This window comes from Rhipicephalus microplus, chromosome X, assembly GCF_043290135.1.
Source record: "Rhipicephalus microplus isolate Deutch F79 chromosome X, USDA_Rmic, whole genome shotgun sequence".
Taxonomy (NCBI): domain Eukaryota; kingdom Metazoa; phylum Arthropoda; class Arachnida; order Ixodida; family Ixodidae; genus Rhipicephalus; species Rhipicephalus microplus.
The window spans coordinates 227,503,576-227,521,442 of NC_134710.1; the positions used below are offsets into that span (position 1 = coordinate 227,503,576).

At 43.9% G+C, this 17,867-nt stretch overlaps 1 protein-coding gene and 1 pseudogene across 2 annotated transcripts in view; one reads left to right on the top strand and one right to left on the bottom strand.

Moving 5' to 3' along the window:
* LOC119187445 (S-adenosylmethionine synthase) overlaps window positions 1-17,588 on the top strand; it is a 40,302-nt gene extending 22,714 nt beyond the window's left edge. For both annotated transcript variants that reach the window (XM_037435556.2, XM_075878725.1), the window contains exon 9: window positions 16,763-17,588. In XM_037435556.2, coding sequence (XP_037291453.1) covers window positions 16,763-16,865 — 103 coding nt within the window. In that variant the 3' untranslated portion in view covers window positions 16,866-17,588. The remainder of the gene's footprint in view (window positions 1-16,762) is intronic.
* LOC142776006 (uncharacterized) lies at window positions 14,388-14,975 on the bottom strand (annotated as a pseudogene).
* Window positions 17,589-17,867: the final 279 nt, after the last annotated feature.

Genomic DNA, 17,867 nt, shown 5'->3' on the forward strand with positions numbered 1-17,867 from the left:
TCTACAAACGAATAGCTCTGGGAAAAGCAGACTGATTGAAAGCGTTGGTAATACCGTACATGCGAGGTAAACTAAAGCTGTTATGTCGTCTACTCGAAGTTCGATGAGCTACCTAGATTAAGGTGAACAGATGGCATCATGCCGATGTGGACGAGTTTGTGGAATAGTGGTAAAATTGAAATGTCGTGGCGAATTTTCAGTGGCTCGAGTGCAAGAATATTTTTCATCTGTGTTATGCTGGAAGGGTAGCTGTCATTACGTGCTATGAATCGACTTTGATATGGCTCCTACCGTTGCATCGCTTTCCAAAGAGTTTGAAGACTTTAAGGTGTCAATTGAAAGAAAATTAGCTACCGTTCATAACACGTTGGAATCTGTAAAATCTGCAGTGACTGGGTGTCATCCTGAAAGTGTGAACAAACTGCAATCTGAGATCGATGACATCAAAAAAGCCATGGATTTCATGAGCAGTAAGTTTGAGGCTGCAAAGTCGGAAAACAGCGGCCTCAAATCTGACAATGAGCACCTAAATGAAAATGATCGGATGCTGCTACAAAAGATTAGACATTTGGAACAGTATTCTCGCCTCAATAATTTGGAAATAAGAGGTGTTCCAACAACGCAAGGCGAAAACTGCAGAAACATTGTCGAGCTTCTCGGCAAAAAGGTCGGTTGTCCTATCAAACCTGAGGACATCGATACTGTACACAGAGTACCAACGCGCGACATAAATAACAAAAACATCATTGTGCCCTTCTGCTCGCGCGACATGCGCACAGAGTTTCTGAAGAAGGCTCGGAAGTTCCGCCAAAAAACAGACTTGCTCGGTTTTTCGGCAGCGCAGGAAAAGCCAATATACGTTAATGAGCACCTGACGTCTGATAATAAGCGGCTGTTTTCTAAAGCACTTGCACTCAAGAAACAAATGAAATGGGCTTTTTTGTGGACTGACAATTGTGTTATTAAGGCAAGACAAACTCTTGATAGTGTAGTGCACAGAATTGTCAGTGATGTCGATCTACATGTGTTCAACTCATAGGTGTGAAATAACGTAATCTTGAAAAAAAGAAAACATAAAGGCTTATTTTCTTCCGGGTGACTTTAATAACATTTCTTCGCAGAACTGGGGTGTTTCTTCGATTCATTTCAATGCTCGTAGCCTCCCTAAAAGTCATGACCGTATTACCGCTCTACTAACTTCCCTTAATCAGTTCTCGGCTATCTGTTGCTCCGAAACTTGGTTATCGCCTGGTCATGGGGACTTGTATGGCTTTCCCGGGTATGTAAGCGAATATGCTGACCGAACTGATGATCGTCATGGTGGCTCCGCCATTTATATATCAAAAAACATTCTGTATAAAAGGGGCAATGATTTAAACCTAAATGTGGCGAAATGTGAATCTCTTTGGTTGGAAATCGATCTGCCGGGTCTTTGTCAGAATCAACAAAAAACTATTCTTGCTACTGTCTATCGATCCCCTTCCAGTGACCCCTCTGCTTTTTGTAATGCGCTTCATCACTTGCTTGATAAACTTACTGCTGAGCGCAAGAATATAATAATTATGGGCGATATGAACTTTGATTTACTAGATTCCTCTAACCATTCTGCTCTCGAGTATAAGACTTGTTTTCATAGTTTTGGGTTTAAATCACTAATATCTGTACCAACACGCTGTTCTGATAACTGCTCACGGTCATCAATCGATCACATCCTCACAAACATTGATGACGTCAGTCACGCTGGTGTCATTGAGAGTGACATCACAGATCACTTTCCTGTATTCCTATATTTTGAACAGGTCATCACTCGTAGCAACATAATACGTCAAAAGTATCGCTTTGATTCAGACAAGTACTGCATGCTCATTGCCGATGAAGATTGGTCCAGTGTATATGCCGCGAATGATCCTGAAGAGGCCTTGACCAGGTTCTACGACGCTATTTATTCAGCAGTTGAGCGTTCAACTACATTGCAATCATCTAACAAACGCTACTTCGCCCCACGGTGCCCTTGGTTATCAGAATCACTGATACGATCTCTTCGCAAAAAAGAGAACCTATATAAAAAGACGAAACGTCAGCCTTTTAATTCACGCTTGAAATCGCGCTATAAAACTTACTCCAGCGCATTAGCCACACTTTTGAGAAAGGCTAAACAAAGTTATTATGAGCGGGAACTACAGAATTGTGGACATAACTCGGGGAAAAAATGGCAGCTTTTAAAAGAATTTTTAAATTCCACTCAGTCGCGCAGAAAAGTGACCTCTATTCGTGTCGACAACGTCACCCTCACTGCGGTCAGGGACGTGGCCAACGCCTTTAATGTACATTTTTCCACTAGCCTTGCAGTCCCCTTCGCCTCAGATTATGTACCTCCGTTTTCTCACAGCCCTGAGTCGATGTTTCTTTTTCCTACATGTGCTTCTGAAATTTCCTCAATTATTTCTGGATTAAAAGCTACCAGAGCTGGGTTAGACAATATCCATTCAAAGCACATTAAACTTGTAAGATCTCTTGTAGTGCCTATATTAAGCCACGTTTTTAACCGCTGTTTGAAGAACGGTGTTTTCCCGGATAAATTAAAAGTTGCGAAGGTAGTGCCAGTATTTAAAAAAGGTGATACCCTCAGCATGTGCAATTACAGGCCCATATCTGTCCTTCCATTCCTGGATAAAATTTTGGAAAAAACTAATTGAAATAAGAATATCTAAATATTTAAGCAAATTTAACATACTTTCTCCTTGTCAGTTTGGTTTTAGGGCTGGTCTTTCCACTGATACTGCAATTGCTTGTTTCACTGGCAAAATCGGAACATTCATTGATAATGGTAACATCGCAGGATCTGCCTTCGTCGACTTTACTAAAGCATTTGACAGTATTGATCATTTCATCCTATTTCGCAAACTCCAGTACTATGGCATAACTGGTCCCGCATTAATGCTATTACAGAGCTTTCTTCTTAATAGGTTGCAGGTGGTCTCGGTCGATAATTTTACATCCAGTCCCACCCCCATTACAAGAGGTGTTCCGCAAGGTTCAATTTTGGGTCCGTTATTATTTCTATTATTCATAAATGATTTACCACATTGCCTTAATTATTCTTCTTGTTTACTTTACGCTGATGACACGACTTTCTTTTCTCATCACTTGGATTTAGCGACTCTTGTGTCAAGACTTTAAGCTGACCTTAATTGTCTTGTTGACTGGTGCAACTCTAATAGATTGTTGATTAATCCTTGCAAAACCTGTTTTATGCTTTTTTATTCACCAAACAAAAAACTAGCATTTATTCCTTACCTTTATGTGAACTCAGTAGTTATTCCTTTAAGTGATCATATGTCATTTTTAGGAGTTATAATGGACACACACCTGAAATTTCAGCAACATATCAATGCTGTTTGTAAAAAGATTTCGTACAGTATCGGGGCATTGGTCAAGTCACGGATGTGTTTTAACATCAAAACTTTGAAGGCATTGTATTATGCATTCATACACAGTCATCTCAGTTATTGCATTACATCATGGGGTAATTCATATTCGGCGCACATTTGGCCGTTAAAGGTATTGCAAAAACGAGCAATTCGACTCATAACTTTCGCTTCACGTCAAGCGCCATCACATGAGATTTTTCGCCAGCTTTACGTATTACCGATCTCCCAAATGTACGTTTACAATGTGTGTGTTTTGTTTTTCAAAATTTTCCACCGTACCCTCACTATCGACATGTTTCCTATTACCTTGTTGGATAATTTCAATAATACTAGATTCGCGGTCGCACTAATTATGGAAAAATGAGCATTGTTTTTTCATCAATTTCATTATGGAATTCTTTATCACATGTTGTGAAAGACTTGATGCACATTCATGTTTTTAAGAGGAACTTGAAAAAGTCTCTATTAAACGTATAACTGCTAGATTTTGTTAAGTTTTGATATCTTGCTTTGTTTGTAGAAAAAAAAAAAAACTTCGAAATGTTCCGTGACTTGCTCTTTCGTTATTCATATTTTAGCTTTTTCCATGTAATAACATAGGAGGTCCCGCCTGCGGTTTACTACCTTGGGACCTCCTCCTGCATACTTACTCACAATGTACACTTCTGATGCTAATAAAGTAACATTGATTGATTGATTGATTGACTAGCTCTGTATAGATTCTAACTTATCTATGAGGTATTGTTGATATCCTGACCAAATGGAGGATGCGAACTCAAGTTGAGGACGAATTGGAGAAAGACAAGCCAGTTCACATACATCGGAGGGAGCACTGTATAGGTTTCGGCACAGAAAACCTAATGATCTAGATGTGTTAGCACAGATGGAAGTGATATGTGTGGACCATCATTATCAGCGAGACTACGGCCACTGCAGGACAAAAGAGTCTCCCATGTTCTGCCAGTCAATTCGGTCCTGTGCTTGCTGCTGCCATTTTATACCCACAAACTCCTTAATCTCATCTACCCACCAAACTTTCGGTCTCCCTCTAACCTGCTTGCCTTCTCTGGGAATCCAGTTAGTTACCCTTAGTGGCCAGTGGTCATCCTGTCTACGCGCTACGTGCCTGGCCCATGTCCATTTCCTCTTCTTGATTTCAACTACCGTATTTACTCGATTCTACCGCGCCCTCGTTTGTAACGCGCACCCGGTTTCCACGACGAAAAAAAAAAGGCATCGATTGTAACACGCACCCATTTTTCTCGTTGGCCCGCACGATCACACCACTCGCAAAAACGACTCCTTTCGGGAGCGTCTTCCGTTTAAATATGAGGTACGGGGGTAGCTGGTGCCCATCTGACTTGCTACAGAGCATTGCCGTCGCTCTAGTTTTTCCGTGGCCCGATGTCGGCACGCGAACTTGCTTCGCCCCCTTCTTCTCAACAGTTGTGGTGCCAGGCATATCGAAGTAAAGAGGCGTCTGATTGACATTCCCGATTTGCCCAAGCAGGTAGCCGTTGTTGTGCCGCAAGTTGAGGACGAACCTCTGAAAAGTGAAGGTTTTCTTCGTACTCCTCCGGAAACTTTTCGCATATGCCCATTCGCATTGGGAGGGAAGTCTTTCCTCTTCGTAAGGTTAGTTAGCCAGCACCTGCTCGCTTTGAACTGGCTCCGCGTTAACCCTTTTGCTAAGGCTAACTGCATAGCCCACACTTGGAGCAGTTTTGTCGTCACGGGCCGCTGTGCCGCTCGCTGTTCAAGCATACACTCGGCGAGCAGCTCTCCAATTTGCGGAAACCGACCCTCCAGTGGTCCACTAAAGCCTTTGCGTGAAGCTTTGCTGTCGACAATCTTGTGCTTTTGTTTCCGCTAGTCCCGCACGCATGTTTCGGGAACTCCAAATGACCGCGATGCGGCCCGATTGCCGTCCGTTTCTGGACAGTCGGTGCTTTTTCTTTTAAAAGCGGCATGGCATCATGGTGCACTCCCAAGTTTCCTTTTCACTGCTTTGACGCTTCCTCTGTTCTTCAGAGTGTGTTCAATTCTCTCCATGTTATACCTTCTCACATCGGGTAACTTACGCTTATTAATCAACTTCGAAAGCTCTTCTAACTCTATTTTTTCTGTTGTATTTGAGGCTTTCATGCTTTGACGCTTGTTAATGAGGTTCTTCATTTCCTGAGACAGCTTGCCAGTGTCCTATCTAACTGCCGTACCGCCAACCGTACCTCCAACTTTCACTGCACACTCCATAATGATACTCGTCAGATTATCATTCATTGCAATGTGTGGACCAAGAAAGCGTAAAAGTTAAATTTATGCCTAGGTACTTATAATGCTCAGTACATTCTACAACACTATTAACAATTATGTATATACCATTAAAGTTATCACATTTTGCATATGGAAACATTTGGCGTCATCTGCCATGTTTCGCACCACTCATTAATACGCTTGAGGTCTTTTTCAAAGGTTAGATGATCGCTACTGTTGCGGATGGTACGATAAATAATGCTGTTACAGCAGATATACGCATACAGTTGTTAGGCAGGTCATCAATGTAGATGAGGAAAGCTAAGGGACCAAGAACACTGCCTTGTGGAACACCAGATGAAACGTAACAAAGTGATGAGTTATTGTTCGTGGTCGTGAATTGTTGGTTGTTAGTTTCTGGGCCATGTTATCGTTAGTGGATCTAGTTTTAGGGATGACAGTTTTAAAATCGAGCGTCAATGAGCAACACATTGGAATGCCTTTGCAAAGTCAAGAAATAAATAATTTGTCTGTAGATTACTGTTCATGTTACAATGTAGGTCGGAGTTGAGTCTCTCAAGAAGGACCCTTTCCGAACCCGTGCTGGTTAGAGAAAAACAAATTGTTAGGTTCTAGATGTGCATAAATGCTAGAATCTGATATGCTCAAGCATCTTGCAACATGCATGTCAAGGAAATGGGGCGATAATTTCCAGGTGAACTTTCACTGCCACTTTTATGGACTGGCAGTACCGTATTTACTCGATTCTGCCGCGCCCTCGATTGTAATGCGCACCCGATTTCCACGACGAAAAAAAAAAAAACATAAGACATCGATTGCAATGCACACCCATTTTTCTTGCTGGCCCGCACGATCAAACCACTCGAAAAAACGACTTCTTTCGGGAGCGTCTTCCATTTAAATATGAGGTACGGCGAAGATTGTGCCCATCTGACGTGTAACAGAGCATTGCCGTCACTGTAGTTTTACCGTGGACCGATGTCGGCACGCAAACTTGCTTCGCCCCCTTCTTCTCGACAGTTGTGGTGCCAGGCATGTCGAAGTAAAGAGGCGCCTGATCGGCATTTCCGATTTGCTTAAACAGGTAGCCGTTGTTGTGCCGCAAGTTTAGGACGAACCTCTGAAAGCTGTGAAGCTTTTATCGTACTCCTCCGCAAAACTTTTCGCATATGCCCGTTCCCCTTCGGAGGAAAAAGCCTTTCCTCTTCATAAAGTTAGTTAGCGAGCACCTGCTCGCATTAAACTGGCTCCGCATTGTGGGGTCTCGGCGAGGCGAACGAGCGCATCGCCACGCCACGCTCTTGGAGGGAACGGACACAGCAGGCGCGGTCGGTACAAAGCACACAACATACATACATTTATTAACTAATTTAGATGACGATATCGTCCGCCGAATGATACACCAATTTCAATTAACACGCTACCATACAAACAACATAACGCAGTCACACACTAAACACACTAATACATACCGAAGGCGGCGTCGCCAACGCCTGATTTTCCACGTGGGACCCCGGCGCGAAGCCCGCGGTGCCGAGCACCGGGGACCCACGCTACAGACAACCGTTCGCGGCAGCCGCCACGCGCAGAAGAGGCTCGCTCAACTCTCGCCCACCACCAAGGCCTGCCTTCTGCCAGGGGCCTCCGCCGGCGCTACCACTCAACCAACAGTGACACTCAAAGCGAACACAACGCCATCTATCGCCCGGCGGTGGTCGCCACCGAAATAAAGCCTTGAGGCGAGACACGTGCGCCATGCGGCGCAGACAACTTTACAGGGGGGTGTCAGCACCCCCACAGCATTAGACCTTTTTCTAAGGCTAATTGCATAGCCCGCACTTGGAGCAGTTCTGTCGTCACGGGCTGCCGTGCCGCTCAAGCACATACTCTCCGAGCAGCTCTTTAATTTGCAGAAACCGACCTTGCTGTGGTCCACTGAAGCCTTTGCGTGAAGCTTTGCTGTCGACAATCTTGTGCTTTTGTTTCCGCCAGTCCCGCACGCACGCACGTTTCGGGAACTCCGAACGACCGCAATGCAGCCCGATTTATGTCCGTTTCGTCACACGCGATGACTTTTCTTTTAAAAGCGGCACCGTGGTGCACTCGTCGAGTTTTTGGAGTCGGCCCTTCTATGCCGTCGATGCTAATGCACACCAAGATGACGAACTCCTCAGCACGTACGAAGTGCCGCCCATGGGAAACACATAGGCAGAAATGGCCGATGCACATAGGGGGCGGCCATTTCGGAGTGCCGATGGCAATAGAACGACCATATTCATTTTTTTTTTTTTTTCGTACTCGATTCTAACGCACATGCGATTTATGAGCTCGCTTAACCGGAAAAAAGGTGCGCGTTAGATTCGAGTAATTACGGTAGTCTTCGCTATGTTCCAGTCGGAAGGCAACATTTCTGTAGTGAGCGACTGCCAAAAAATGTGAAACAGGATGGTACTAGAGACATAGTCTTTTTTAATGTTTTAGAATTGATATTAGAGACATAAACAGTGTTTTTTAATGTTTTAAAATTGATATCATCAATACTAGAAGATTAAGATATCTCCAGGTTTCCCGTCATTTTAGATATACCTTTAATTGTGATTTGAGAGGTGACATGAATGAGTAATTGTGTTCGACAATTTTTGGAAGATGGTCATGTTCGCTAGTAAACACAGATAAAAAGAATGAATCAAGACATGAGGACAATCGGTGTCTGCGAAAGGAGTGTTATTTTCATCGTGCTATGAAATGATGTTATCCTCGCGGTCGGGACTTCTTGATTTCAGGAGTGAAGGCAAACTCTGAGAATAGTATTTATTTTTGGCAGTTGTAATTCATGGCAATATGTCTTTAGGCGTTCCTCGTAACCATCCCAAGAAGTCTGTGAACGTGAATTATTTGGGAGACCTATAAAGCCGCTTCTTTTTGTTTCTAAGTCTGCGTAAAGTCTTGTTGAACCATGGATTATTTTTATCGTTAGTAATCATTATCAAATCCAAGTACTGTTACAACAGACTTTTATGGAAACACTGAATGAGTTTGTTATAACTGGAGGGAATCAGGAATTCTTAATGGGGCATAAAAAAATTGATAATCGCATCTTCACTTTCTGTAGCTGATTTATCTGATTTCAAAATATATTCACTGAAAACTGTATAGAAGTGCTGTAAAATTTTTTGCCTGTCGAGGGGGTGAAAATCATTGTGGAAGTCAAAAACTGCATTTAAAAAAATTATAGCTTTGCAGCGGCGGCACAACTACCCGCTACCATTCTGGGCTTGTCGTAAATGTATTTCGTAAAGAGCATTCAATGTTCAAAAAGCAAACGTTTGAAATTAATTTCTGGGCCTCTGATTGGCTGCTTCTGCCACATTGCTCCAGCATGCCTTGCCATTGGTCCAATGCTCGTTTTGGCATACGCCTTCACGATAGTCGTCTGCTTGTTGTACGTCTCCAGGTCGTGGCTGTCTAAAATCGAGCTACTTAGCGACGTTTTCACACTCCTTCTGTGTTCATGGGTTGATGATAATTCAGGTCACAATTGCGTGTTAAATAAGGGAACATGGGTCTTTGGCACTGAAAAATCTCAAAAAAATAGAATTTTCAAAAATGCTATTTTTGGTATCTAATGTACTGTTGTTCCTATCTGAAAAGTATCATATCTAAAACACATCTATTTCAACCACAATATCACTTTTTTGTCTCAATTTGCATAGTTTTAGAACCAAGAACAACACGGTTTCAAAGATGCACAGCTTTCGTGCCACAGCCTCTCGCACAACTACCTTGGTCTCATTTAAAACAGCATTCCTTCGTCTTGAATTTTCGCATGCCGACGACAAAAACTAGCTACGCGATTGGCTGAAAGCATCGTCTGCAAGCGCGAGTGCGTCATTGATACGGCCACCATTTTTCTCCTGCTGCCCGCATTGCAACAACGATGCCACCCTGAAAGTTTGCGTGCGACCATAGGTATGGCAAGAAGAGAAAAAAAGTCTCATATATTAAGCATTCGAAAAGTTGCAGAACGATCGAGTGTCGTTAAGGATGACGGGGACGTCGAAGATGAGCAACCGTAGGCATCGAGCGATGGAGCCACCGAGCCGACTGAGGAGTGCCCTACAGGGGCAGCCCTAACGTGCCCGACAAGAAACACCCATGATCGCTACCCCGACGTCGGCTGCGTTCATTGCGACACTGTCATCTTGGCTCTTCGAAATATGGATGAGCGGAAAAACAGGGCCAAAAATGAAGTTAGAACTAGCGTCGATGCCACAACACAAGGAAAAGTGGACTTGCTGGCTGCAAGCGACTCCGGTGCCTGCCCGCTTGACGAGACCTGTTTTACCGTAGTGTGTTTAGATTTAGTGAACACTCTTCCCCGGCACAAGAAATAGAAAGTATGCGGTGGACAAAGACAAGGGAGAATATGACCTTGCTGTGAAACTGGTGCTTTTTTGCAGCAACTGCTGTAATAAAAGCCACTGTGCGAAGCTCGCCGTGCATAGACGGGGACAAAAAAAAGTGAGTCTGTTTGCCATAAACATTCCGGCCGGGCATGCGCTGCAAACTACTGGCAACAGATAAATGGCCCTGAACGCTATTTTTGCCACTATGAATATTTCTCACCGCAGACTTCACACGAAAACACGGCAGGCTTATCAAAAGACGAAGTTGACGCTGGTCGCGATGCACGCGGTTGAGACGCAAAAAAAAAAATAAGAGCTTGGAGGGGGTCCAGAAACTGTACAGCGAGTTTGATGTGAAAAATCCTGGCAATATCGCAGTGTCCTTCGACGGGTCATGAATTACCCACGAACATCCCACATTCCAGTTGGCGCTGTCATTGAACTATTCTCAAGATTCGTCTCGGACCACATTGTACTGAACAACTTCTGCGCTGGTTGTGAAAGCGGACCTAAACCAAACGACCCCTACTATGAAGAGTGGAAGGCCACTCACAAGTTCAAAAACTCTGACAAGAAGTTGGGCGAAATAGAAGTTGTGGCTGGCCTTATTCTATTCAAAAGATCTTAGGAGAGCCACCAACTAAGATACACAACTGTTTGTCAGAAGGTGACAGCAGGATGTTCCTTGCCCTGAAGGAGACGGAAGTGTACGGATACATTGACATCCAAAAGGAGGAGTGTCAACCTTGTGCAAAAGCGTATGGGGACAGCCCTTCACAATTTGCTGGCAAAATAAAAAGACGTACACGAGTTGTTTTGATGGAAATAGATTTTGCTAGTTTTGTTGATCTTTTGAGATTCTCACCTGAGTGGGAAACCCTACCCTTGTGTGTTTGGCCACTCCAAGCCACTATAAGACCGCAACGCTCATGTTGGCGTGTGCGAATGAGATCCCCCTCTTGTTTTTCGTGATGTTTTTCTCATTTGTGTGTTTGTCTGTTTTTTGTTTGGTGGCAAAAAATATAAAGAAAAATAATTCAGGCCCCCCGCCCCCCCCCCCCTATGGAAAAATCTCCCGGATTCAACATTCTTGAACTTGGCAGTGTGATGCTGAGAAAATAATGCGGAATTTTCACCACTCTGTCATAGGCCCCTTTTTGAAATTAAGGCCTGTAAGCTCGGCAAAAAAAAAAAATTTATGTCAAATTTGAGAATTTTCGTTAAAAATTTACACTATGCCGAGATTCGAAATATAATTGAACGTAAGTGCAAGTACGCTTATATTCAGCTGAACAAATATGAGGTACGTAGCTTTTAATGTATTTTGTGTGATTCATCGTCAAAGTAAAAAAAAACGCAGCAGAGCAGGTGAGCGTGGCACTCCACCTTTTCGTCATTATTATTTACTGTACTTCATAAAATTTTGCCAGCAAAACCAATTTAGGATCTCTTTTTTTCCAATCATCGGGCAACAATATATGAAATTTTGAAAGAAATTTAAGAGGTCAATCAGTTATACTTCGTTCATATGTGGAATCGCCCTACACAGGGTGCTGCGTACAGGTCCTTGAAAACCCTTGAATTTGAAAAATGCATTTTCAGGGCCCTTGAAAGTCCTGGAACTTTTTCCCATCCCTGAAAATCTTTGAATTTCCTGAGCACTCTCAACCGACATTGTGGCCTCCTTTATGTGGTAGATGGGCATACCTGCCAAGTCTTTTGGGTTTCGACCAGTTCTTACGTTTGTACGGTTGTCGAGAAAATCTCCCGGAAATTTAATTTCTGTGTGTGACCTAGCCGCATTGACAAAAATGCAGCCCAATATAAGCCAGGATTTTAGCGAACCCATCGCATTTTGTTATGAACGAATTGAGGAGGCATTCATCTAACGTGCTGAAGAATCTCAATGATGTGAAACTGGCACATATACAAATTCGTGATATTCCCCAGCCAAGTTTCACTTTGTCCATTGAGCCATAATTCGAATGTTCCAAGCTCTTTTACTCATTGCGGTGGGTGGTATGAACTTAAGTGCCGAATCTATGGAACGAAAGCCGAGAGCAGCGCGCTCGAAGCTTCGGAAGGACGCGCGCAGCTAGCGCGCACTGTCAGAATTGCGGTTATCGTTTGCCACAACCACTGTGGACGAAACCACGGTCTCTCTTGAAACGATTATGTGTGGCGATGACGTTGGAGAACTGCGAAAGTGCGCGCGCCTTCAATGCTCGACTAGTTAAAGCGATGTTGCGTTCCACAAACGCTGCAGACAAAATCGCGGCAGATGCGATCATAGATAGTTAAAAAACTACATGGTTTTGAAGGTATGTGCGCGGCCAATGCTTGTGGATTGATAATGAAAGTACCGGTTTCCACAACCGCCGCGGGCAAACCGCGCTTGCAGACATGGCTAACCCAGCGGTAAAGGCGATAAAGATGTCAACAATGCTAAAAGCGTTTTGGCGTTCTTTTCCAAAGAATTAACAATGTTCCTGTCTATCTGGGTACTTTGGCTATACTTAGACGTTAAGTTTTCAGTCGGCCTTAGCAAAGCTTGGACTTGCGCTTTCCCAGCAACCGACTGTGTCGTTCCGTCCGTTCGCGTTTGTCCCAGGGAGACATATTCGAGTTCTTTTGACAGAACTAGATTTTCTAGTTGTTTTGATGTTGAAAATTTTTAGTGATAGGAGTAGTATGTTCACTCCCTTTCGAGACACGCACTTTTTACTGTAATTATGAAACCCTACCCTCAAGAGTTGCCAGTCGGTGTGAGACCGCACAACGCCGATGTTTACTGCCCCCCCCCCCATCCCTATTTTTTTCGTTATGTTTTTTTTTGTAAAAAAAAAAAAAGAGCGCAACGCCTCCCCCCCTCCCCCCCCCCCCCATCACTCTTACCGTTGCATAAATCGCCGACATTCAATATCTTTGAACTTGGCAGGTATGCATCGGCATTGCCCTGACCAACTCTCGACTTTTGGAATAGTAATTTGGCGTGAGTTGATATAGTTTCGTTTATCAAAACTGCTAGGGGAATAAAGTTTGACTGCGTCAAGCCGTGAACAAACGAAGTGAGAGACTCCTAATACTCTTCGATGCTGGCTCCTTTGCTAAATTGCGAGCGGTGAATCTAAAGTGAGTTAAAGTGCAGACTATACATGTTTGTTATAATTGCAGTATGCATGTACTACGCAAGTGCAATAAAAGTGAGTCAATTCTGAAAATTTTAGAGTAAAAAATTTTCAACATTGCATGCCACTTTTATTTCTTGAAAAACCTGTGACAGGTCCTGGAAAGTTCTTGAAAGTCCTTCGTTTTGGGAACCTGTGCGAACCTTGCTACACTTTCTCACCATGATAAGGTGGTCTTGTGTGTACAAAGAAAAAATGTGTTCTTGATAAATATGAAAAAATTCACAACTAAAGAGCGACTGCATTGTTGGCAAGTGCGAAAAGCATTGCCACCGTTTCTTCTATTCAATAAGAGGGAGAAATAAATAAAAGGAAGAGACGGAGAGGTTAGCCAAGAAGAACCGGTTTGTGCTACCCTGTACAGGGGTGTGGAAATGAGGGTTGGAAAGAGGATAGAGATAGATATAAAATAATTTGGGAAAAGGAACTACACATGCACACACATGCAGGGCGTTCTGATCACAGTTGTTTGGAGAGGCCAGTTGAACGCAAGAAGCACAGGAGCGCCTTTACAGCCTTCTTCCGAGACGTAAAGTCCTGTCGGTAGTGCAGAATTCTTTCTTCTGAAAGAGTCTGGTTGTCCATTTCATTTAGTGCCCTTCAGAATGACTGTCTCTGCGAGCAGTATTGTAGGCATTCGCACAGAATATGCCAAGTTGTTTCGCCACTGTCGCAATGGTCACATGCAACATTGTTGGCCATTCCTGTGCGGAACGTGTACGCATTGGTAAATACGACACCCAACATAACATTGTGTATATATATAACTTAACGTCACTGTAATTAAATAAATATGAAGTCAGAGTGGCAAATCTATTTTGATATGGTATTGTACTGTGACAGCGAAATGGTGGGTGTGGTATGCAGCTTCACTGTCAATTGTAGCAAAGCTTAGTTGTCATTACAGTCAGACCAGACTATATGAGACTTGGGTATACAGTCGAACCTCGATATATCGAACGGCGCGGCGATCGCGAAATAGTTCAATATATCCAGAATTCGATATAAAAAAATCGCGAAATAAATGCATCAACAGCTTGCTGAAAACAACCAACGAACCGTTCAAGCGTGGTGCAGTAAATACTCACTTGAAGATTGAAACATAGTATTTATTGTGTTGGTTTAAAATATTGAAAACGAGTAGCCTGCTTTTTGTTGGCCATGGCGTGTTTGACGACTGCGTCCTCAATATAATCCAGGCGATCCATAAGTGCTAAGCCGGTGCCTTCAATGGCACCGCAGTGGCGGCGCACAAGGGCCAAGGCAGCTACGACCTCAGCTGATGTCGGGAGCGGGGCACCATCAGCGCTTGCGAGATCCACCTCGGCAGAGACTTCATTTGGCTGCTCAGCAGTAGCTTCGGCGACAATCTCAACATCCGTGAGCTCCGCCGTTGTACCAGTGATGTCATCACCCCCAACGAAGTCTTCGATGCACATGCTTTGCGGCTCGTCACCTACAAAGCTCTCCAGCTTGCTCCACGTTTCGGCGAGCTCGCTTTCTTCATCTGCGCATGCCAACCCAGCTTCCTCGAATTCTTCCACTGATTCCTCGTTAGTGCGACCAAAGCCCGCATGCCGAAAGCAGTTGGCTATCGTCGACTGCTTGACGTTTTCTCACGATGCTTTGAGCATTTGGATGGCTCCCAAGAGATCGATCTTCAGATCTTGGCCCATCCGGAGTTTTACAAGCAGAATGTCGATCAGCCGACGCTTGTAGTTAGACTTAAATGTGCGGATAATACCCTGGTCCAACGGTTGGAGCTTCGAAGTAGTGTTAGGCGGCAGGAATACCACTACGATATTGCTCAGCTGGGTGTCGGTGTGGTGTGCCGTGCAATTATCGACAATAAGGCATACCTTCAGTCCTTGACGCGCCAGGTCCGAATCCCACACCTTAAGCCACTTGAGGAAAATATCCCTCGTTATCCATGCCTTCTTGTTCCAGGCATAAGTCACCGGAATATTGGGGCAGTTCCGCATGCACCTCGGGGTTTTAAACTTGCCAATTACAAGTGGCCGCAGCTTCGTGCTTCCATCCATATTGGCCGTCAATAGGACCGTCACACGGGCCTTGCCTTGCTTGCTTCCGTGGCATTTGTCCCCGCGAGTGTCCAGCGTTTGCTGCGGAAGCATTTGCCAGAATAGGCCCGTCTCGTCAGCATTAAAGATCTGCTTCGGCTCATACTTGGCGAGAACTTTGGGCCACTCGTGATCAAGCCACTTCTGAATTTCTTCGTCATTGGCGTCCTCACTCTCTCCCGACACAGTCTTCCCAACAATGTTGAAGCGAGCCATGAAACGTTGCAGCCAACCGCTACCAGCACTGAAATCCTCAGCGCCGAGAACGAATGCAAAGTTATTTGCCTTCTACTGCAACATCGGTCCTGATACAGGAATATTTTGGGCCCTTGCCTCGATGAATCACTTATGGAGCGACTTCTCAAGATCTTCAAAAGCAACTTTGCGTGCACGCTTCACGCCCGAGTGCTGGCTCTTCTCGGCTTTGGCCTTTGTCTCTTTTGTTTTTGAGCAGGGTACTCAATGTGCTCCTTGGTATGCGTAACTCATCTGCAACGCTCGACTTCTTCTCGCCATTCTCGACGCACTGTATTGCTTCCAGTTTTGCAGCAAAAGTCAGGGTCTTCCGTTTCTTCGCGTTTGCACTACACACACCACAGCGCGCGACAGGCCTAACTCCGAACGCACGAACACTGCGAGCACAACGACTGATGCCTGCCGATGCTACGGGGGAAGAGCTTGCAACAAGTGCGCAGTGTGCCGTTGACACCATAGAGACTGCAACGACTGCAAGCTGCAAGGCTGCGGCGCGCATACGGCGCTACGTTAAAGTGGCGCTCTCGGCGCCATCGATGTGTGCAGGCTTCGTAAACGCCCGCCGCTCTACCGCTACTTTCGAGAGTTGCGGGACGAGAGTTGCGGGAAAACTCGCCGCCAGTCAATGGAGCGCTGGCGGTTTGGGGTGGCTGAGTTCGATATATCCATTATATGTCAAACTTTGTTCGAAATAAAAAAAATCAATAATGCATGCGATATCCCGCGTGATATAGGAACCGTTCGATATAGGCAATAATTCGATATATCCGTGTTCAATATATTGAGGTTTGACTGTAGTATCGAATTATCTTTCATATTGGACAATTTGTGAATGTGGTGATGCTTTAACACAAATACTGGCATAGTAGCTACATCTAACAAAAATAGCGGGAACACATGACATATAGAACGTGAGACAGTGTGATATGCCCAAAGGAGTTGGCTTTTTCTCAATGCATGCATGAAGGGTGCTTCCTCTCATGCATTGGGCGCTACACAAAATGAGGGGCAACCATTGCTTGCTGTAGTACTTTTCTCCCATGATTCCTCTTTGTCGCACCTGTATATTCTCTGTGCTTGACAGTTTGATTGGAAATGTACTTAATTGTTGATTTCTTACCTTTTAGGGACCTCCAGTTGAAGAACCCCATCTATCAGAGCACCAGTGCATATGGACATTTTGGTCGCAAAGAATTCCCGTGGGAAATTCCCAAGAAACTGGTTCTTTAACACATGCTGTGTGCAGCAATATTTTGTGCATACTATTCAGGTGGGCACTGTTTTGTGCCATGTCTAGGTTTTGCATTCATTCACCTTGCTAAACGAAAGGATGTAATCATGTATAATGAATTTCTCTGCCACGTATTTCTTTGCCTGTGTGTCGTGAATAGCCACGAGATAAGTGTATGTTGTGTGTGCGACTACACAAAACCATCGTCGTCTTAGTGTTCTAGGAAGTATGGGGGTTGAGATTTCTACTATTTGCTCGAATTTGTCGTGGTGCAGAACCCAATTAATGAAGCATGTTGTTATATTGTTTGTGCTGTCTTAATTTTTTTATAAGGTTTCTGTATACCCTACGAAGATCTATAATAGTGGTCAACCTCTTGTAGTGTATTTTGTCAATGTTTGTTTTTAGCTTATTTTTTATTGTCTCCTTTTTATGGGTAAATATTGGCTTATGTTATTTTTTGTACAGTCATGAGCTGTGTTTTTCAGTGGTGACTGATAAATGAATTGTAGTACCGTTAATTACCAGGGGTTCTGAATGCTTTAAGCAATTGTTTGTATGGGCATTCATAATATTACTGAAAAGAAATCTGTATATACCAGTATTTCTTTCAAAAACAAATGCCACATTCTAAACTCCTGTTTGTCACTCATTGCTCTTCATTTGACAGATCTTTTGCTGTCAGGAAGTGAATTGTGAATAAAGGTCCTTTTGACCAGCTATGTCCTATGACAGTCTTTGTAAATGTTTGTCAATAAGGAATATAGGTAAGTATAATTGCTAGCAAATTGATAACCGTAGACTATGTGCAGTGCTGCACACCAGGCATATGGTAACACATTGTACACATTTTGGTTTGGTCAAGCACAAATGCTGTATTTTCTTGCATATAATGCACACTTGCAAGTATGATTCGTGGATAATCTCCTGAAAATGATCCCCATGTAGCCAGCTTTCTTGCATTGTTCTAACACACTACCATGAGGCCAACTTTGCTGGCT